Here is a 22,862-nt window from a genome sequence, read left to right on the forward strand (position 1 = left end):
AGACAGCATGAGCAGGGAAAAGTCAGAGAGAGAGGGAGATATCGAGTCTGAAGCAGACTCCAGGCTATGAGCTAGCTGTCAGCACAGAGCCCGACATGGGGCTTGAGCCCACGAACCGTGAGATCATGATCTGAGCTGAAGTTGGATGCTTTACCGACTCAACTGAGCCACCCAGGTGCCCCAAAGGTACATACTTTTATTGTTGTATTTTAGTTATAAGTGTTATATAGTTATATATTCTATGTATCTATGCATCTATGTATCACTGTATCTATGTGTCTATCTATCCATCCATCCATCTTGTTTCCAACAGTGCCCATTACACTGTAAATATAAGTGCTTGGTATTATTATGATGATGTATTATTTATGAGGCTGGGCAGATGATATTCTCAGAATCTGTTGATCATGGTTATAAAAGAGAAGTCTAGGATGATTTCTAGGTTTCCATTTGGGTCTCAGGATAACCATCACTTTGGAATAGGTTATATAGGGAGGAATACCACAGAATCATAGTTTGGTGACACTATCTTAGGTCAACTTGCCTATCCCAGTGATTATGTTATAAGGAGAAAGACATGAGCTAGACTGAATTATACACAATAATGTACAGAGAAATATCTTGGTAAGTCTAGGAATTAGATATAATCTAAAGTAGCTAGATGTTAGAGTATTTGGTGAGATTTTACCATATATGGACTTTATCTGTAGGCTTTATTTGCAGGCAATGGGAAGATATTGCAGAGCTATATTCAGAAAGTGCGGAAAACAGATCTGTATTTTATAATGATCACACTTTGGAAACTGTATGTAGACTGGATTATCTATAGTAAGAAACTAGAGATTGGAGGTTTAATAGGGAAGGTCTTCAATAGTTCAAGTTGGAAAGACGATAAGGGTCCGGACTTGCAAAGAGGTGGGGAGGATAGAGAGGAGAGGTTAGTTCATGTAATAAAGCAGGTAGAATCTGGTCTGGATAGCTGATTGGATGTGTGGGTAATGGATCAAGGATGGCCTTGAGATATGCACCTTGGGTGACTTGTTGAAGAGTTGGGCCATTAACTGAGATAGGGAAGGCATCTGATTGATTTGGATGTGAATATAATTTCTTTAGGCAGAGATGTCTAGGAAGCATAGGCCCTATGAGTCTCAAGTTGTTGGGTCTGGAATTTAGATTGTCTGTAGGAGGTCAGGAATAGAATGGGAAGTGAGATTATAGAACCAGCAAATGTGAAGTGTTATTTTCAGAAATTCGATTTACAATTAAAGGAAAGAAGCTCATAAAGATTATGGATTAAGGAGAATGCAGGGTTGAGAAGGATATTTTTTAGGATGGATATTTGAAAGTAAGATTGAGGAAAGATAAGAAAGGATATCATTAAAGAAGCAAGTTATAGAAGGTGATGGAAGATAATTAATAATAATAGCTAACATTTACTGAGTGTGTACCATGTGCTAAGTACTTTATCTAGTAAGTACTTTTCAGGTGCTAACTCATATGACCCTGGAATATGAGTTACTCATATTCTTACCCTAGCAGGGGCTAAACAGGACAAATGCCCTTAGCTGTTAGGCTATGCTGGGAAGCTGTCCAAAATAGCTCTAAGAGCATAAGTACAGGTGGATGTTCTTAAGTAAAGGTATATACTTTGCCCAAAAGGTGGTTCATTGACTCCTTGGAGATCAGGCATAGGAAAATTTTAATCAGATTGGAGACTGAGAGTGTTTATAACTGATGGCTCCTTCTCCTGACTTACCCAGAAAAATAGAGCATCTGTTTTGAGAAGGAAGTGAAGAGGCAAAAAACTGGAAGTAGCAAAGCTCTGAGAGAATTGCAAAAAGCCAAAGATTCTACTAGAATTAAATAAAAACACTTCTGAGTACAACAGCCTTTTTATCTTAAAAAATTTGTGACCTACTGGAATAGATAAGACAAATCCCCAAATGACTACAGTATCGAGGTAGCATGTGTAAAGGGTGTAACAGACCTAGTTATATGAGGGTTTACCCAAGGTAGATACTGTATCTGCTTAAGAAGCAAAAGGATCAAAAAGTATCTCAAAGTATGTGTGGTACTTGAAAGATAGAATTTCTTTTCTTTTCTTTTTTTTTTTTTTATAAATAGTTTATTGTCAAGTTGGTTTCCATATAACACCCAGTGCTCATCCCCACAAGTGCGAAAGATAGAATTTCAACAGGCAGTTCTGAGACTTACCATCCGATTCTTTCTAAGTGACAGCAGGGTTGTTCAAGGAGAGAGAGCTGTCAACAGGATTATAGGAAAGTGGGGTTGAGGACAACGCACCATCGTGGAAGAAAGAGCTCCTGAACAGGGCAGAATGGAAGAACAAAGAGCAAAGGCCTTGAACCTCAGTTTTCTTACTAAATAATGGCAGCCACCTGTAAGATTGCCCTCTGCCTCCTCCTCTAGTTCCTCATTACTGAGGGCTTATCAAATACCTGGCACCTTGCTAAGCACCTTATGTACTGAATGTATTCAATCCTCACCACAGCTTTTGTGAAGATGCCATCATCTCCACATTTATAGGTGGCTTAGCTGAGGCTCAAAGAGGCCAAGCTATGTGACCAAGGTCCCACAGTTCCACCCGGGTCTGTTTGATCCTTATCCTTGCTTCTCACACTGCCTCCAATAATTATGCAGCAACACCTAGCACACAGGAGATGCTCGATAAACTACTAATGAATAGTAATAGTAATAATTTCTCATATGTGGATAAATTTGGGCGATTTATCAAGGTGTGTAATGTGAACAAAACCTTCAGGGCTGTAGTGGGAGTGGCAGAAGACGGGGAAATATATCTTTTTGAGTAGGCTTCACATACAGCATGGAACAGCATGCAGGGCTTGAACTCATGACTCTGAGATCAAGACCTGAGCTGAGATCGATAGTCAATGCTCAACTGACTGAGCCAACCAGGCACCTCAAGACATTATTTTAAATACTTGACACAAATTATCCCATTTAATCTTTATAACAATCACATATGGGGAGAGTATTTGTTTTAATTTTTAATATTTATTTTTAAATCTTTTTTTAAATGTCTTATTTATTATTTTGAGAGAGAGATAGACAGAGCATGAGTGGGGAGGAGGCAGAGAGAGAGGGAAACACAGAATCCAAAGCAGGCTCCAGGCTCCTAGCTGTCAAGCACAAAGCCCGACTCAGGACTCAAACCCATGAACCCTGACATCATGACCTGAGCCAAAGTCAGATGCTTTACTGACTGAATCACCTAGGGGCCCCAAATGTTTATTTATTTAATTTGAGAGAGAAAGGAGTGAGCAGGGGAGGGGCAGAGAGAGAGGGAGAAAGAGAGAATCCCAAGCAGGCTCCTCATTGTCAGCACAGAGCCCAACACAGAACTTAAACTCATGAACTGTGAGATCATAGCCCTAGCCAAAATCAAGAGTCAGGTGCTCAGGAGCACCTGGGTGGCCCAGTTGGTTGAGCATCTGACTCAGGTCATGATCTTGCACTCCGTGATTTGGAGCCACATGTCAGGCTCTGTGCTGACAGCTCAGAGCCTGGAGCCTGCTTTGGATTCTGTGTCTCCCTCTCTCTACCCTTCCCCTGCTCTCTCTCTCTATTTTTCTCTCTCAAAAGTAAATAAACATTAAAAAATAAATAGTCCAACACTCAACCACTAAACTGCCCAGGCACTCTGGAGAGAGTATTTTTTAATTTTTTTAAATTTATTTTTATTTTTTTAAAGTAAGCTCTATGCCCAACGTGGGGCTTGAACTCACCACCCTGAGATCAAGAGTCACTTGCTCTACTGACTGAGCCAGCCAGACACCCCTGGGGAGAGTATTATTAATCCCACTTGGCACAGAGTGACCAAAAAAATTACCCTAGCTAGTCTAGGCATACAAGTAGTAAGCGGCAAAGCCAGGATTCAGACGCCAGGATATCTGGCTCCAGAGCCCGTACTTCTCTCTGCCATCCTATGCTCATTCCAGAATGTGGAGGATCTTGTGCACCAAGCCAAGGAGAGCACCTGCTGTCCTTTCTCTTTCTCCACCTGAGGTCTCTTCCATGCCTCTTACACCAGTGATTCTTTAGGACTGACTCTCTTGGCTAATATAGCTATTGCATCATGCCTTTATATACCTGACATGAAATGTTTTGTGAGAGCAAGAGCATATCTGTCTTTTTTGTATTCGTATCCCAGCACTTGCCAGATACCTGGCATATGGTAAACATGTAATAAATATTTATGAAAGAAATGAAAGAAAGCATCATCAAGTCATTCAGGCTCCAGAGTTCTTAGAAAAGTAAGACATATATCAGAAATTGGGAATTTTTACCCTCATAAATTTTTACATTAAGATGAATAATATTGATCAAGCAACTTCAAATCCTTGGCAAAGAGGGTCTTTATTAGGAACTCACATGCTGACAACAAAATAAATAACCAAACAGAAGTACGTTAGGAATCAATTTGCAGGTTAGCTAAAGCCAAAACTAATTTTGTACACTGAATCTTCTGCTAACCTGAGTGTCATTTGCTAGCATGTATTCTTGAAGAATGTCCTCGAAACATTGAAATTATGCTTAATTACTTTCATGAGTCATTCGACTTGAAAATTGATCTTCAGCTTGGAAAAGCCTTAATGGCAAATACTACCAAAGAATGAATTGCAAAGATTAAGGCTTAATTGGAGGGAGTTTGATCTGAGTGGGAGTGAGGTGCTGAGGAAGAAAACAGAGCTGGATGTATGAACAAAGGAGCAGCAAAAACCACTAAAACAGTGCCTGTCTCTGAACTGGCAGGAAAAAGGGTTTCTGAATAAATGTCTCCTGAGGGAAACATGAGGTGAGGCCCATGTGCACACCAAGGGCCCCATTTCTCCTCGCTTCCACAAGTCTGTAGGTTTCTTTCTTTTGGTGAGTTCAAAGGGCATAGCTGACAAAGGAAATAAGAACTAGGGATCTGAAGTGGGCTTTCTAATGTAGGCTGCATGAGCGCAAGGCCTCTGTGGGGCCCACTGCTCTTCCTCAGCCTCTAGATCAGTTTCTGACACTCAAGGAGGTCAGTACATATTTGGTGACTGAATGAATGAATGTTGTGTTGCAGCTACCTTAGAATCTCAGCTTCCCAGTTGAGTGAATATTCCATAACTTCTCTTAACCAGCTTTCCTCTCTTTAAAATGATAAAAGTAGTACATACCTCACAGATTGTGGTATAGATTAATGGAGATAACATATACTTTTAGCAAAGTGCTTGGGCTGAGATTAAGTCTCAGACCGTCTTCCTGCCATCGGCCCTCTGTGGAGGGCCTTCCTGAACCCTTAGATAGCTGGGGACCATAACGTGTTCCTTCCTCATTTACTCATTTAACAAAACTTGTGTACCAACTTTGTGCTATGGGGCTGAGTGTTGTCTACACATCACCGGATCATTGTCCGAGGAGGTGTGTCTCGGCCTGTCCAGACTCTTCTCCCACTGCCACTCTCCGTGGGAAAAAGCAGATGGAGAGGTGCTCGTGAGCATGACTAAGTACATGGTGAAATGGCGAGGGAGCACGGTCATGAGGGCAAGGTGGGTGGGGTGTGTGGGGGGGACAGAAGGGTTCAGCATAGACCCCATAAGGCTTACACTATGGAAACTGGCAAAGAGAAAAAGACTTTTCCCTACCTCTGCTCCAGGAACTGAGCACACGTGATCTTGGAGGTTTAAACACCAGCACATCCCAGCCCTCTGCAGCAATCTCTTTCAAGCCTGGGAAACAACAGGGGCCTGGCTGACTACTTCAAGTTGTCAGCTGCCTCCCACCAGAGGCCTCTGGAAACCTATAAAGTTTTTCATCCTTGCCCTTCCAAGTTGCCTGGGTTCAAAAAGCAATTTCATAAGAGACAATAATTAGGGGTTTTATAGTTCTTTTTTTTTTCTATTTGGAAACAGAAACCTTCTCCCTTATAACATGCAAAATATTTGTTGAGTGCCCACTCTGTGTCAGGCTCTGAGCTAGGCACTTTGTAACATATATTTAATGCTTACCACAACCTATGAAGCTAGTATTAGCATTTTCTCTTGTTTTAAGAAATAAGCCTCAAAAAGGTAATAAGTATTTTTCTTATTTACACAACTCGTAAGATTTAAAGCTGTGATTGAATAAACCTAATGTCTAAAACGTATGTGGAATGTCAAAGAAAAGATGTAAAGCTGGGTGCTGATGCATAAAAAGGGAGGGGGTGGTGGGCATTTATTAAACAATTTCATCAAAAAAGATCACCTTAATGCACTGGTCTTCCAAGCTCTGGGGTCTGAACAGTTCCTAGCCAAGGTTAGTATGTGAAAGGAGGCGCTAGAAAAGCTCTTGTATTTACATACAAAACAAGGCAATGGGGCTCATAGAGAAAGAAGGGAAGGATGGTTGGGGGTGGGGAAAGAAAAGGATTTTAAAAGAAGCTGTGAATATATATATATATTCATGTATGTATACTGAGTGAAAAGTGACACTGAATAATAAAGTAAGAACCCAAAGTGCCTGCTCACATTCACAGGCACTAACTACAAGAAAATACCAACAACAGAAGAGCCCTGGGGATGCGGTTTATAGGTAAAAGCTATTTATGAGAATGAGAAGGCTCTGAGTGGGATTATTACTCTTGTTAGGTCCCTCTGGGAAGTAAATTAGGTGTTTGAGTAGGTATATGCAATTCTTTTAGATTTCTGTGTTACATTTATTTCAATGACAATAATGGAATGCTGTCCTTGGCTTCCAAAGTGGACTTTCTTTGGCACCAGGAACTGAGCCCTCCTCTGTGCAAGGTGTAGTGCTGGGGCTGTAAGAGACAAAGGCTCAGATCACACTTACCTAGTTTTTAAGCAGCTTGCAGACCAGAGTGGCAGTACGGCACATATATAGGTATATGTGCAAACTACAGCCCAGGATATATATGCCAGATAAGAATTTAGTCAGTATATGCTATAAAGGAATTGGGGGGTGGGGATGGCCAGGGCTGGTTGCAGTTAATATATCTTCACTTACTCATTTATTCATGTGTTCATTCATTCATTCATCCATTCAATAAATATGCATTGAATATCAATGTATTCTTCCACAAGACAAACCTTCAAATAAAACGATGGATAAATCAGGATCTCCAACTTAAAATCTAGTGAAATAGAGTTAGAATGATCCAGTCCTGTATGATTGCACTCTTGAATTACCCAGTGTCTGGGGCAGTCTATCTCAGGACCCACAACAAGTGCTTTATTGGTGACTGAAAGCATTTTTTAGAATAGAATGTTTCTATGTTTCAAGTTGACCGAGTGCTGTTCAGAGCTCCATACTAGATGTTGGCCTTACTAAAGCCTTTCTCAAGCAGAGTTAATCTCTCAGACTGCTCCTAAAATATGCTTCTAAAAATAATGGTAACATGATAACATTTTAGAGCTGAGGAAAAACCAATTAATGATCATTTTTACTAGTTTTTAATGCAAGCTTATCGATTTCCCTTAAGGGTTCTTCGGTATAATCATCATCATCATGTCTTGCAAGAATAGCATGAGAGTTGTCACTATCTGCATTTTAGAGATGAGAAGGTTAACCTTCAGAGAGGGCTAGGTAACAATAGTGGCCCACAGTCACACATAACAAGCCAGGGGCAGAGCTGGGGGCTCCATTTCAAACCCAGACAACTCAAACACTCATGCTCTTTTCTACTTGTCTGTGTTATTCCCTTGGGAAATAAGGATCTGACAGCCACTTTTCATTTTCAAAAAGATAACATAGAAATTTTAAATTTTTCTTGAAGCAGCTCATAGTGATAAATACTGAAAATGTTCCACATTCAGTTTGGCAATATTGGTCTTCTCACGAGAATCAGAAGCATTGATTAGCAATTGGAAATATTTCTTTAAAAATTTTTTAAACATTTATCTATTTTTGAGAGAGAGAGACACACACACAGCATGAGCAGGGGAGGGGCAGAGAGAGAGAGAGAAAGACACAGAAACCAAAGCAGGCTCCAGGCTCTGAGCTGTCAGCACAGAGCCCGGTGTGGGACTCAAACTCACAAGCCATGAGATCATGACCTGAGCCGAAGTCAGACACTCAACCCACTGAGCCACCCAGGCACCCCAGAAATATTTCTTTTTAAGTAAAATGGTTGTCTAATAAGTGCCCTTTAAAAATAGGGGACCACCCTGGTGGGGAAACAGTATTTTATTCCAAGAATCTCATTTTCCAATGAGGAAACTGGAACCAAATAAGTGAGGCCAGTTACTCTGAAGAGATGCATTTGGGAACCGTGGGAGTAGAATGTGCTGTAGCAGTTAATATAAAAATGACTTGAGGAGGGGCGCCTGGGTGGCTTAGTCGGTTAAGCAACCGACTTTCACTTAGGTCATGATCTCACGGTTCGTGGGTTCGAGCCCCGCGTCGGGCTCTGTGCTGACTGCCAGCTCAGAGCCTGGAGCCTGTTTCAGAGTCTGTGACTCCCTCTCTCTTTGACCCTCCCCTGCTCACGCTGTCTCTCTCTCTCCTAGAAATAAATAAAACATTTTTTTAAAAAAATGACTTGAGGAGCCTGCTTCAGAATCTGTGTGTCCCTCTCTCTCTGCCCTACCCCACTCATGCTCACTCTCTCTCTCTCAAAAATAAACATTAATTTTTTTTAAAAGGAGAAAAATGACTTAAGAGCTTGCTAATGTTAAACAAATAGAGCACTCTCTCTTATCTGTGGGATGTATATTCTAAGACCTCCAGTGGATGCCTGAAATCTCAGATACAACCAAACTCTATATATACTATGTCTTTTCCTGTATGTATATACCTATGATAAAGTTGGGTACAGTAAGAGATTAACAACAATAACTAGTAATAGAATAGGACAATTATAACAATATACTATAATTAAAGCTATGTGAATGTAGTCTCTCAAAATATCTTATTGTACGATATTCAGCCTTCTTCTTGTGATGACGTGAGATGATAAAATGCCTACGTGATGACGTGCATGAAGTGAGGTGAATGACAAAGGCATTGTGTTGTAGCATTAGGCTACTTATTGACCTTCTGAAAATAGGTCAGAAGGATCATCTGTTTTCAGACCACCAGACTGCAGTTGACTGCAGGTAACTGAAACCACAGAAAACTAAACCCTGGATAAGGAGGGACGACCATAAACCAGTTCTACATTCTCGTGGCTCCCTTCATATTTGAAGTGCATAGAATACCATTTCTTTCTTAAATAGTGAAACTTAATATCAAATGGAGAGTAAATCTTTATATTGAATCCTATCAACCTTAATTAAAAAAAAATTCCTTGGTATTAAAAAGAAATTGTAACCCAAAGGCATCATTATTATTCAAATATGTGGAAGTTGGTAGCTTGCTGAGATGAGAAAACAGAATGTGGAGTTAACTAGCAGCAGAGGTGAGAAGGGCATTCCTACTTCTTTTTATGATGCCCTGGGACCTACTACAGTGGGCGCAGGGGGGGGAGGAGGGAGGTGATGCAAGCTTCTGAAAAGGTAAAAAAGGAAAGAAAATAACGCACACTGGTCTCTCTGTGTTTGGGTACCAAACACTCTGACCACTACTGTTGACAACAATCCTGTGTGTTTCTTCCCATCTAATCTGGTATTCTCCAGAGTAAAGATCGTTAATCAGTGATTCAGTGATTCACTGAATCACTATTCAGTGAATAACAGCTTGACTTGGCCTCCCCCAGGACAGGGACAAGTGTCTTCATATATTGGTATCCTCAAGGGCTTAGAACAGAAAGCCTGGAACAGGTTAAGAGCTCAATGTGTGAGCCCTGCTGGTTAAAATGTTGAAGGAAAGAATGAATAAATAGCAGCTATATCCCTAGAACTCTTAAGAAATGTTAGATTCCAAGGAGATGGGTTTTCATATACATAAAGTTTGGTGCCTGTCCTTGAGGAGTGTCTAGTCTAGCCAGAGACTAGAAATGAATACTTCCATTAAGTGTAATCTGCATGGTGTCTTCCATAAGGGCAATGCAAGTTCAGAAATAGAGTAGAGGAGAGAGGATTTGGGGTAGTCCCGTGGCATGAAGAGGCTGTGGACAGAGGGAAGGGGCAAGAAACCAGGTGTGCAAGGGGCAGTGGGTGGTGAAAACCAGAGCCAGGAATTTAGGCGTGATAGAGCAGGACATCTCTTAAAGAGTCTCACCGTCCTTTCCCCCTAGAAGTTAAGTATAAATATAAATATATCCTCACAAAGAGACAACAAACATTGCAACTAAAGAAGTGTACTATCTAAATCACATAAGGTCTCTTTCAGGCTTTTGAAATGCAAACCGTGGGCTTGCTTTCACATTCATTTATTCATTCCACAAAAGTTTATGGAGGACCTACAAGAGGTAGAATTTTGTTAGGCACCACGGGGGGGTGGGAGTGGGGTACAAAGATGACTAAAACTCGGTCCCTATCGGCCTGGAGTTTACAGCTCTGTGGTGGAGACAAACATGTACACACAAGTCCTCACAATAGGATCTAAGAATGTAAACACAGGAGTCGTAGGGGTTTAATTCACGGAAATACTACACGGAGGTGATTTGGAAACTTGGGTTTTTCAAACGAGCTGGTTTTTAAATGAGGTTTAAAACTCCGATGGAGTAGAATATATATATTTAAAAGCCAGGGTCAAGGCTCTGGAAACTTCTGGAATTGGGGATAATGAAAGGTGGTCTGATTTGGCTACAGCACAGGATTCCTCCAGGGGTGCGGTGGGGGAAATTTAGTTGTGTATAAGCCCAGTAACTAAGGGTGGTACCAGGTCGAAGGAAGCTAAGACTTTATTCTGCATCTCTGTGCTTTGACTTAAGCATTTTTTGGGTCCCTTTAAAAATTTCTTTTTCTCTTTCCTAAAGAGAGTTCTAGCATTGCGGGTGGGGCCCATTTCCTAAAGTCAACGCGTAAGTTAAAGGTCTGCAAAGCTGTCCATGGGTGATTTAAATCTCGCACCAGAAAAGGAAACGTGAGAGGCGGGGTAGGGGGAACCCACTTAACAACAACATCAACCCCCAAACGACACCAGCCCCAGGCGGGACAGGCTGCCAGACAGAACCGAGGTCGGGACGCCAGCACCCTCCCGAGCTCGGAGCCCCGCACCGGCGGGCAACGGGGAGAGGAAGAGAGAGAGGGAGGAGAGGGAGGGAGGAAGCGCGAGAGGGAGGGAGGAAGAAAGGGAGGGAGGGAGGCAGCGTCATGTGATCCGCTTCCCTGCTCCTTTAAGCGTCCACAGGCGGCGGAGCGGCCACAATCACAGCTCCGGGCATTGGGGGAACCCGAGCCGGCTGCGCCGGGGGAATCCGTGCGGGCGCCTTGCGTCCCGGTCCCATCTTCGCCGCGCTCCCGCACCCCTGAAGTTTTGCAGCGCCCAGAAAGGAGGCAAGGGAGGAGGGAGCGTGAGAGGAGAGGAGGCAAAAAGCACACCCTAAAACATTTATTTCAAGGAGGAGAGGAAAAAGGGGGGCGCAAAAATGGCTGGGGCAATTATAGAAAACATGAGCACCAAGAAGCTGTGCATTGTTGGTGGGATTCTGCTCGTGTTCCAAATCATCGCCTTTCTGGTGGGAGGCTTGATTGGTAAGTGCGAGAGCTCCAAACTTTTCCCCCTTTCTCTCTTTTCGGGCCCCTTCCCTCTTTGCCTCTCGGGCTACTTGTTACAGTATCACTGCCTTGCTTCTATGATCTAATTAGTCCGGCTATTGTGCTTAAGAAAGCAGAGCTCCATGGGGCTCCGTGGGGCACAATCCAGTCTAGTGGCTAAGAGAAAAGGAGGGGAAAAAGTTTTGGCCTAGTTTCAGTATCCACTTGAAAGGAAGGAGGGGGGTGACGGGGGTGGGAATCTTAAGCATGGCGACGGATCGCGCGAGGAAGCGCTGGGTTACAAAGTTGATTGCTGCTCCCCCCGCTTTTTCCCGCGTTCCCCCTTTTTCCTCGCCGTTCCCTCCCAATCGGCTGCCGGAGGCAACGTAATAGACTTTATTGGGAACAACAGAAGAGTCAGGGAACTGCGCCCGGCGCTAACCCGGAGTCCTGCTACGGGGCTGTGATCGTTGCCTGTGTAAACCCATTTGGTCGTCTCAGCTAGGGGGTGAGCGTTTGCGTTTTGGGTCCCAACCTTCGCGTCCGCCGCTTCCTCGCCGCACCCCCTCCACCCCCAGCCGCGGCCACGGACGGGTCAGCGAGGCAGGCCAGGAGGCGCGATGCCGTGGGGTGCGGTGGGAGAAAGTCCTGGCTGGCGCTGCGGGAAGTTGGAGAGGTCGGAGAGGAAAAGCGTATCCGTAAGGTGTTGCTCTTGGCCTCCTGCCCTCTCGCGAATCTCCCCTCCCCCACTTCTCGGAGCCCGCGGAGCTGGGGATTCGGAAGCCCCCAGCCCTCCCCGGGCGCCCAGCAGAGCGCCTCCCGCCCCCGCCGCGGCTCCCCGCAGGTGACAGCTCTCCGGCCCCCGGGGACTGCGCCTCCCCCCGCGAGCGCGGCCCGACCTCTGGGAGCCAAACAGGCTTCCGGGTGAAGAAGATGGTCTCATTGGATCTTCCACTCGAAAAAACTCCCTCTTGGCTGTCTCTCCATCGTCATGCATCCTCCAGCCTTGCCGTACACTCGCGTCCCCCTCCCCCTTGAGATTTAGGACATCCCGGCAGAAACTTCAGAGCCAACTTTGCAGCGGGCGCGGATGGGGTGGTTTTGCTTTCTTCGCGGATCCGTGAAACTTTGCGGAGTGGAGAGGCCACGGAGGGGCTTTCTCCGCCCGTCCCCTGGCGAGAGTCCGCGCCGCGCGGGCGCCTCGTCGGCGTGGTGCTGAGAGTCGCACAGGCTTGGGCACCTGGAGCCCTGTGTGTGGCGTTTTGACTCCACACTTGGGTTTGATGCGAACGAATTAAAGGGAGTCTGGTTCTTCAAATCACTGTAACATCCAAGCTAATTGTTTTAAACAAAGGAGAGTGGATGAAGCTTCACCGAGGCAGAAATTTCTGGAGGAGATCATGCCTTTCTCTCTGTGTATGTATCCACAAAGCAGAAAGGGGTTCAGAGTTTTACAAGCTCATATTCTCAATATGGGCCAAACAGCTTAATCTTTTTGTTCCTGGAACCCTCACTTCTCAAATGCACACAGGCGCACGCACAGTACACAACGGGGTTTGGCTTTCCTGTTACGAGCTCCTGTTTGGCTCGTACAATCTCCATGTTTCCCTGTATTGGATTTTTCGAGGCTCTTAATACATTCTCTGCTGGGAGCTGAAGGCAGCCTTCCCTGTGCCCTCACAGTGATTATGCAGCGGTTACAATTACACCTCTTGTCTCCCTTGATGAGCAGTTGCAGTTAGATGCCATTGGATCTTGTGTGATTTCAGTGGCAGACCATAATTAAAATTTCTTGCACCTTGTGCTTTCAGAATTAAATTGGCCTATTATCCCTGTCTGACCTTCATCCTCTTTGAGGTTTTTGCACAAGCAGCGAACCATTACACATAGTTCCCTGGTGTTTGTTGGTGTGTGTTTCTTTTTCTTTTCCTAAGAAGCTGATCTCCTAGCTTTGAAGAACCCATTATCCACTGTTGTGGGTTTCTTAGGGCACTTCCTGAACTAGTATAATCTCTGGAATCTTAGTACTGTGGAGAAAGGTGCAAGGACACTGGTGAGTGGCTGCTGGACATTAAAGTTGCTGTAGGATCAGAAAGGATCAGAACAGTTATATATTCAAAGGGGGTTTGTCAGAGTAAGTGGTGACAAGGGTCTCTTGATAACCATCTCCAAAGTGTAGTGACAGGTCCTAACTCTAGCTGGATTCCTCTCAATAGATAAACTGTTGCAATTCCAGTTTCCTTGGAAAAGAAAAACATCTATGTGTGACACTTCCTGGGGAGAGTTGTGGAAGTTTACTGCTTAGCTTCCCTCCTTAGTCCTTTGCCAGGGCTATGTCCCCTACTCTGGTGGGTAGACTGCAAAGATCAGCACCAGTTCACTTTAAACACTGAATAGTGACTTAGCCCTTTTCTCAACTATTTAGACAGTATTTTTGCTTGTTTTTGCTGTTAAACAAATCTAGGAACTGGGGTACACTACAAGACCCCAAAATGGGAAGTAAATATCAACAAAAGGTAAGTGCAGTGTTTTCCCAGCAGACTTCCCTAAAATGAAAAGCAGGTGACACCGAGCAAAGACTGGAACTTCAACAGAGTGGGCAAGTGGAATCAGTAGTTGAAGATGCAGTTTGTAGGCTGTAAAGTGGAAGTTCAGAAACCTCTTCCTCCACTCTACCCAGTGAAAAGAGAACTCCACTGATAAGTAGAAGTCAGGTGTGTGTGTCATGGTAGTGGAGGGGGGAGGGGGATGACTTCACTTCTTTTTAATGCGTCTGGAGAGGTCAGTTGAGAAAGTGATACAAACATAATTTACTTTTTTTTTGATCACTGCTGTCTCCCATGAAGGGAAACATGGCAGCCTAGAAAGGGGAGGCTCTGAAAGGCAGAGGTCCTGATTAGAAGTACTCCATACACATATATACAAAGCAAAAACAACCAACACCCCCCCACACACACCAGACAGTCATGACACCATGCACCCCAAAGTGACCAGGCAAATGAGTTAACCAACAAGTTTCATTTTCTTCATTGGTAGATCAATGAATTCAAAGTCCCTAGTTAGAAAATTGTACGAATGTTTCAGTACTTGGAGAGTTTTATATGCTATTTAGACTGGCATTTGGTTGCAGCCTTTAGAATTGATGATGAAAATTTGAACATTAGATCAAAAGCAAATAGGAGGGATTGGGTGTTGTTTTAGCCAGCTTACATACTTCCCTACCCGAATGGCCTTTTTAGAACCAAGTTTTTGTTTTGTTTGTTAGTTTTTCTTGTGACAATGTCTATATACTGCAAACCTTTAATGGTATTTTGTAAAAAGGCTCTAGAAAGCAATATCTTATAAGGTAGAATTTGGGGTATTTAAAAATTCACTGAATTATGCCATGCTTTTATAAAAACTTTGAACTAGTATAAAACGATGGATCTGATTGTTTTCTTATGTGTTGAGAAGGTTTATTAAGTGGCTAGCTTCTTTAGAATTTAGAATGCATTTACAAACTTAAGAACCCCTAAAGGAAAAGAAAATATTTTTAAAGATGTAGCCTAATCTTTATCCTCCTTAAAAATAAGCCTGCAGAAAATGTAAAAAATAATTTCCCTTTGATTTCATGTTTGGTGAATTTAGTTCATGGAGAGGCAGCTGCAGGGGTGGTGGAATTGGGGAGGGGAAGGAGAACCATGTGCTCTGAAATAAGAGTGCAGCCTACTAAAAATCATGAACTTGAATCCCTGGCCCATTATGTGCAATTTGATCAGCTTCAAATTAGTCATGTCTGGGGGATATAATGGTTGAAAAAGCAGGTCACTGTTCCCACCTGTTCTAAAACTGTTAAGAGTATGAAGATCAGAACTGAATGAATAAAAAATGATTTCATTGTTTTAAGCATAGCATAAATGAGAATATTCCAAACTTAAACTCCACAGAAGTATCAACAAATTGCCAATTATTGTATCTTTAGAGAGAATTGATTTCTTTCAAAAGCTTACCATACCAGTAGCCTTTTCTGTTTTGTTTTCTATAATGCTGAGAATGCTATGTGTATATATAAGCATATATAATCACTTAATTTTTACATGGACTTATCTACTGCTTTTCAATGATATAACCCATATTTTTGTGCTACTGTTATTTAAATGGGAACTATTGATAATCTTGATTGTGATCCACTTGTGTGAATTTTTGTTTCTGCTATTCTTATTTGGAAGTTCCAGGATTTTAAGAAATTAAAATTATGCAGTGTTAATGTAAAGGCTAAGCAGAGTATGTAAAGGTTTGCCTCCCGGTACATTCGGTTTTAAGTTCATGGTATTTATTATTTTATCAAATATTAATAATATAATACTAGTAATCCTGCTGTGTTGGGTGTCTGGTGAAAATCTCAAAAAGAAATAATTACTTGGCTTTTGATTGATGTTAGCCCACATTACTTTCTGTATTTGATTCTACTTTTTATTTTGTAAAATTTCATATCTGATTAAACCGTGTCATTTGTTTTCTTTGTTAAACTACTGGAGTAATTAATGTGGTTTGTATGAGTACTGTGCAGTTTCAAAAATTCTTCTTGTAAAAGGCGGGAAATTTTTTATAGCTGATATTACATTACTTGACTTTTAAACTTAACTACTACTTGGTTATTGCAACAAAACCATGCTTGTTCTAACAATCCCAAACCATGCTTTCATCTAATCATTCCATACAGCCTGTCTGGCCGCCTTTTGGTACTTTCCCTTTTCCTTATTTCAAGTGAGAAACATTTCCTTGAGATAATTGTGCACTGTATGGCTTTGTAAGGTTTTCAAATCTCAGATCTAGACTCAAAGCCTTGCCTAGCTAGTTGACATTTTGCAATAATTTGGCATTAAAAATTTTTTTAAATCCATATAGACTGAGGAAAGATTCTTACCTTATCTTCCTCATAAAGGTGTTTCTATGGAGATTTAGAATTTGAGATTGTATGAAAGTTCTTAGCGTAGAGTTCACACCTAACATATAAAATGTTGATTAGAGCCTGCTGTGTGCCCAGGTTAGGGCTGCAGTGCTGATTGGGGGTTAGGAAAGAGAGAACTTGAAGCCTAAGTAACCTAGGAGAGCCAGAGGTAGAAAAGAGCCCTTCTTAATCTGAGAACGCATACATGAAATGAGAAACCCTGTTAATTTAATTATACTAGCAAATAGTTTTGTTAATATTTCATCTTGAAATAAGTTTATTGCTAAAAGAATATAACAAATGTTATAACATATTAGTTTAATGTGCACTGTGTGCCAGACCTTATCTAATTTAATCCATGCAAAGCCTTGCCAGATTGGTGGTGGTGTACCAATTTTACATGTAAGTAAACTGAGATTACCTAGCTAGTCAGGGGCAAAGCTCTGAATGGGCTCCAAACAGTCTGACATCAGAACCACATTCTCCACCATCAGCCCCTACCTCCCAAAGCCTTGACTTTTAAGATTGAATAAATGTAGTTTAAAGCCAGAAAGATGATGAGTAACATTATAAATGCAACTGCTTTTTTATTTGAATCATTAGGTAATGTTGCAAATGGAAAAAAAATCAAATATGATGATGAGTGAAATGGAGTTCAGCTTTACATAACTGCCTGGCTATGGCTATGGGAGGACACCTTTTGAGAAGTCTGTATATGCCCATCTGACCACTTTCTTACAGGCTCCAACTAGTTTCTATAATTGTATGAATCATCCAGTTGGCTGAGCAACCAAGTTCATTATCCATAAAAGCATTTGAGTTCTGCCACTTTAAGGAAGATTACTTGATTTTATTTTCTCAGGTTAGTGGTTTTAACTTATTTATGTAGTTGCATGTGTCTGGACTTTTCCAAAGGAAGCAGAGAGAAGGAAATCAGCTGTGGTTGGAGAGGATTTTAGAGGGTGTGGATTGACAGTGATGGTAGAGCAATTGAAAAAAGAGCCTTTTACTTAGAGTTGAAAATTCTGTTCCCCAAAGGATAATTTCTGTTTGTGTACACACCCATGCATAATAATGAGAGCATTTCAAACTAGAGGTTTCCATGCTGACACCATGAATAGGTACATTTTGTTCTTTGGAAAAAATGCTGATAGACTTTGTCTATTCAAAGATTTACTGCTCTCAATTTTGATAGAAACTCTTAAGAGATGATAGGAGACAGGGAACATCAAGACGTGAAATGATCATATCTATTTCATTAATGTCTTGTGTCTTCTCTGGAGTGTTGTGATGGTGGCTTAATAGAATAGACGGATGTGCCAGATGTGGACATTTCCGAGAGAACATGTCTGGAGAAGGAGAGAGATGGGGGTGAAGAGGAACTGGAGGTGTTGACAGTTTCAAACTTGATGATGAAATGTTTTGCAATTACCATTTTCATAATAGGACTGATCTAAAAGGATTTCTAAATAGCAGAAAAGAGCAACTCATGTTTTAGAATACAGAAATACTTAGGCTCACCTTTTCACCTTTTACTGCCACCTCTTCTCCCCTGCTTCTAACATGTTCTACCTCTAATTAAATTTTATAGGGGAGCAAAAGCAATAATCAGATTGTCATCAGACCAGTAGTGAGGGATTTGGTTTATTATGATTTGTTGCTTTTTGAGGATTTATTAGGTGGCAGTGGAAAGTATTTTACTTGTATTGATTCATTTAATGATCGTAACAAACTAGAGAAGCAGATTCTTTCTCCAGTTTTCAGATGGATCAGATGCTCGTTTAAAGAACTTTTCAGAGGTGACAGAGGTAGTAAAGAAGGCAGGCACTCAAGTGCATGATCTTTGACTGAGTCCTAAGCGATACTCTAATGCCACTCTCCTATTGTTCCTTTAATTCCTATAGGAAACAAGTTGTTGAGCGTGATAAAATTGACTCTGCACGGATTTAATAGAAGATGGAAGCTGAGTTTCCCCTTTTTCTGTTTCTACCTCTTTCCAAAACCACATACTGCCGCCACTGCACGGGTACTGATCATTGTCCTAGTTACTTCCTAAACAAATGATCCCAATTTTGAATACAGCAGCCACTGTAAATGTTGACCAGTGCTTGCAGGCCATTCTGGTGGCGGGAATGGGTGCAAACCTGAAAAAATAATATCCCAGCTCCCTCCAAAAAGAAATTATTACACACAGTAAAGAGGAACTGAAGATTGTTATTGAAATTGTGTCAAAATAACCAACCTCCTGAATGCCCGGAATGCAGCCTGGACATAGAATTCAGAATAGATCCTGAATGTAGCTGTTGAGTACAAGAGAGGGGAAGGAAAATGAGGGTAGAATATGAACTCAGGAAAGAAAAAGTAAGGCCTTTATAGAATACAAGGCCATCTCTTTGGGATACAGCTTGTACTTGGATTTCCAAAACCTATTTCCGATACCACCCACTTCCTGCACGCTGTGCTAGAGTTTCTATCTCCTCTGGGTGATAGAAACAGGATTTTAAAATCCTAGGCCTCCAAGGGCAATTTTCTGCTCTCTCTTTTTCCTTCCTACTCCATTCTGTTAACATTTCCAGGTAAAGAAGTGTTCTTTCTTCACTAGCCCCTAGGAATTATAGGGCCTTCTTAAACTTCTGGTTAATTCAGAAGGCTTAACTCAGAGGCTTTAGCCACAAATACACATTTCCAAGAAAGCAGAGGTAATTGAAAGAAGATGCCAAGTTATTACATTTGTTTTGGCAAAGTGTTATGATTTTTCATTAGAAAGAAGGTAATAGATCTGTAAATGGCTGGCTCAGTTTCTTTGCAAACCCCAGATTAATAAGGCTAAGCTCACGAGAGCTGGTTGGGGGCCAGTTAACTGCTGCCTTAGCCCTGGCTGAGCCCCTCCCAGAGAGAGCTCCTGATCTCAAGACCGTATCACATGGTGGAGAGAAGCTTGACTGGAGCCACAGAGCCCACCTGTGGTCTCAATGATCTCGAGTCACAAAAGCCCCTTGGCATCCCTTCTCAACTGTGATGTGGGACAGAGCCCTCCTACATCATGGATGATGGCTGTGAGGAGCCACCCTATCCAGGACATGGCACCCCTTGGGGTTGTCTCACTGAACCAAGCCCACCAAAGATGTGATTCCCAGAGGACTCTTCACTGACGCCATCTGCTTAACCCCATATCCATCTTTCCTACTTTTCTTTCTCTGTTCCTCTCTCTTCCTAGATCTGGAGCAACTTAACTACGACAGTGTTTATACTGTGTCCTTTTTCTAACACCTCCAGATTCAGGAGGAATGGGAATGACCCAAAATATGACCTGGGTTTGGATTTAAGAGTGCACAGAGAGATCATCCTGCTTTCTCACATTAATTCTCATGTTATCATGGCATGTCTCATAATGAGCCTTCCCCAAAAGGTAGATATTAACATGTTGTAGATTACTAGTAAATAAGAATGCAAGTCTAAATCAAACATTGTCCTAAAGCATGCACATTTTATTCCAGGAGAATCCCTCATGCTTTTACTCAAAGTCTGTTCATTACTTTTGCTTTATACACAGTTTAAAAAAATATTTACATAATCTCTACTCCCAATGTGGGAATGTGGGTCTTCTACAAACAACCCCAAGCTCTAGAGTTGTGTGGTGTACCCACTGAGCCAGCCAGGTGTCCCTATTTTTTTTAACTTTATGTATTTGTTTTGAGGGAGGGAGAGAGACAGAGAGAAGAGAGAGAAAGAGAGGGAGAGAGATAGCGAACAATACTGAGCAGTGGAGAGTCAGAGAGAGAGGGAGAGAGAGAGAATCCCTAGCAGGCTCTGCATCACCAGCATAGAGCCTGACGTGGGGCCTGAACTCACAAACAATGAGATCATAACCTGAGCCAAAACCAGAAGTCAGATGCTTCACCAACTGAGCCACCCAGGAGCCCCTAGGTGCCCCTGCTTTATACACAATTTTAATAGAGCTTTAGTAAGCCATTTTCTAAGTCCACGACAGTTGGCATGATTTGTCACCAAAATTCACTGGTAGCAGAAAGATGCAGGAGTGTAGTAGGTAATATCAGGACAAAGGAGGAATGTCCAGGATTCTGGGACTCTGGGATACAGGAGAGTCATTTCATACCTCAGTAGCCCTCCTTGGTGGCATCATTACTTTATAGGCCGATATAGTATTTGATTCTGCTCTAAAGCTGTGTGATCTTATTACTTGCCATGAGTGTAGCTTTTTGGGTCCACTCTATCTGTATGTGTTGATGGTATTTGGCCTGAATGGAAGTTGTGGGGCTTTTGCTATTAAATTGTAAAAAGGGCCTTGGAGGCCATCTTGTCCTACCTCCTTGGAGGGGGAATCAGAGTCCCAGGAAAAGGAAAGGACTCAGTTTATATAATTAGAGGCACAGCCATGGCTTGGACTCAGATTCTAATGCTAATCAGCACTGCAAGCAGATATGTGCTTCTGAGTTTCAGCATGAAGATCATCTAAAGGCCATAGACTTAATGTGCAGAAAATTCCCAACTTGTGGTTTTTACAACTCTGTTGACTCTTCTGTTACTCGAAAATAAAATAGCAATAACTTTAATGCCTTCCCCCTCTAATATAATATATGTAAACTTAATATTCTTAGCAATAGTTACATATAGTGTTATGCCATTCTTTTGTTTTTTATTTGTTATTAATGTTTATTTTCTTTATTTTGAGAGAGAAAGTTATAGGGTATGGGCAGGAGAGGGTCAGGGGGAGAGGGAGAGAGAGAGAATCCCAAGCAGGCTCCATGCTAGTGTAGAGCCAGCTTGGGGCTCCAAGTCAGGAACTGTGAGATAATAACCTGAGCCAAAATCAAGAGTCAGATGCTTTACTGACTGAGCCACTCAGGTGCCCCAATGCTATGCTGTTCTGTGTGAATTTTAAAGAACACCACAGAATTTAAAACAACAACTAAATTCCTTCCTTGCTTGCTGAAAATGGTACATACCCTAACTCTTGCTTGAAAAATGTTGTACATTTGAAACATAAATTTAAAAAACAAAACAAAACAGGGGCCCCTGAGTGGCTCAGTGGGTTAAGCGTCTGGCTCTTGATCATGTCATGATCTCATGGTTCGTTAGTTCCAGCCCCATGTCTGGCTCTGTGCTGACATTGAAAAGATTGCTTGTGATTCTCTCTTTCCCTCTCTCTCTCTGTCCCTCCCTGCTCTCACTCTCTGTCTCTCAAAATAAAGTAAATAAACTTTAAAACAAAAAACAAAAAAACAAAAGACGACAACACTCCAAGACTATGGCCCTTACTAATCCAATCAAAGTACTGTCCTTCTGTTTAGTTTTAAGACTTAATCAGCCTGAGGCTCCCATATCTAAATTCTGTGACTGACTTTTGTGCTTTCAGGGAATGTTTGTGGCAGGCATAATTCTGAAGTTGTAGTGAGTTTGGGGAAGCGACATGCCCTATATTTTTTTGGTCTTTTGCATACAAAGGAGACAACAAACTTGTTCATTCTTCATCTCTGCCACCTCTTTACTTGGAAGGTAATTGCAAGCAGAAAATTCAAATTGTGAAAATAGGGTTTAAAACATTGAGAGTCCCATGACATTATGACTGCCACACATATTTTTGTGATTCAAGAGGTACAAGGGTTATATTGTAAATTCTTAACTCCTCTGCCTTTTTGTTGAAAGTAAACAGAGTCACAAAGCACTATGTTTTTTCTGCATCCTCTGATTTAGTGGGAAGGAATATGGACTTTTTTGTTGAGGTATAATTAACCTATAATGTATTAGTTTCCAGTGTACAACATAATGGTTTGATATTTGTATACCCTGTGAAATGATCACCACAATAAGTCTAATTGCCATACAAATTTGCAAAGCAGTTTTTTCTTGTGATGAGAATCTATTTATTTATTTATTTATTTTGAGAGAGAGAGAGAGCGCGCAAGCATTAGTATGAGTAAAGGGAGAGGCACAGAAGGAGGGAGAGAGAAAGAATCCCAAGCAGACTCTGCACTGTAAGCACACAGCCTGATGCAGGGCTCAGACCCATGGACCATGAGATCAGGACCAGAGCTAAAACCAAAAGTTGGACACTTAACCAACTGAGCCACCCAGTTGCCCTGGTCATGAGAACCTTTAAGATGTACTCTTTTAGCAATTTTCAAATATGCAATACAATATTATTGACTATAGACCATGCTGTACACTAATTACATCCCCATGGCTTATTTTAGAATTGGAAGTTTGTACCTCTTGACCTTTTTCATCAATTTTACCTAACCCCTAACCCCCTTCTGGTAACAACCAATCTATTCCCTGTGTCTATTAGTTTTGTTTTGTTTGTTCATTTGTTTTGTTTT

General features: G+C 41.9%; 1 protein-coding gene across 1 annotated transcript in view; it reads left to right on the plus strand.

The window, feature by feature from the left end:
* The first annotated feature begins 11,240 nt into the window (after window positions 1-11,240).
* Window positions 11,241-22,862, plus strand: part of WLS (Wnt ligand secretion mediator) — a 101,365-nt gene continuing 89,743 nt past the window's right edge. Inside the window, exon 1 of the mRNA XM_077776382.1 lies at window positions 11,241-11,588. Within this exon, the coding sequence (XP_077632508.1) occupies window positions 11,483-11,588 (106 nt within the window). The 5' untranslated portion in view covers window positions 11,241-11,482. The remainder of the gene's footprint in view (window positions 11,589-22,862) is intronic.

This window comes from Crocuta crocuta, unplaced genomic scaffold (assembly GCF_008692635.1).
Source record: "Crocuta crocuta isolate KB4526 unplaced genomic scaffold, BGI_CrCroc_1.0 scaffold17, whole genome shotgun sequence".
Taxonomy (NCBI): domain Eukaryota; kingdom Metazoa; phylum Chordata; class Mammalia; order Carnivora; family Hyaenidae; genus Crocuta; species Crocuta crocuta.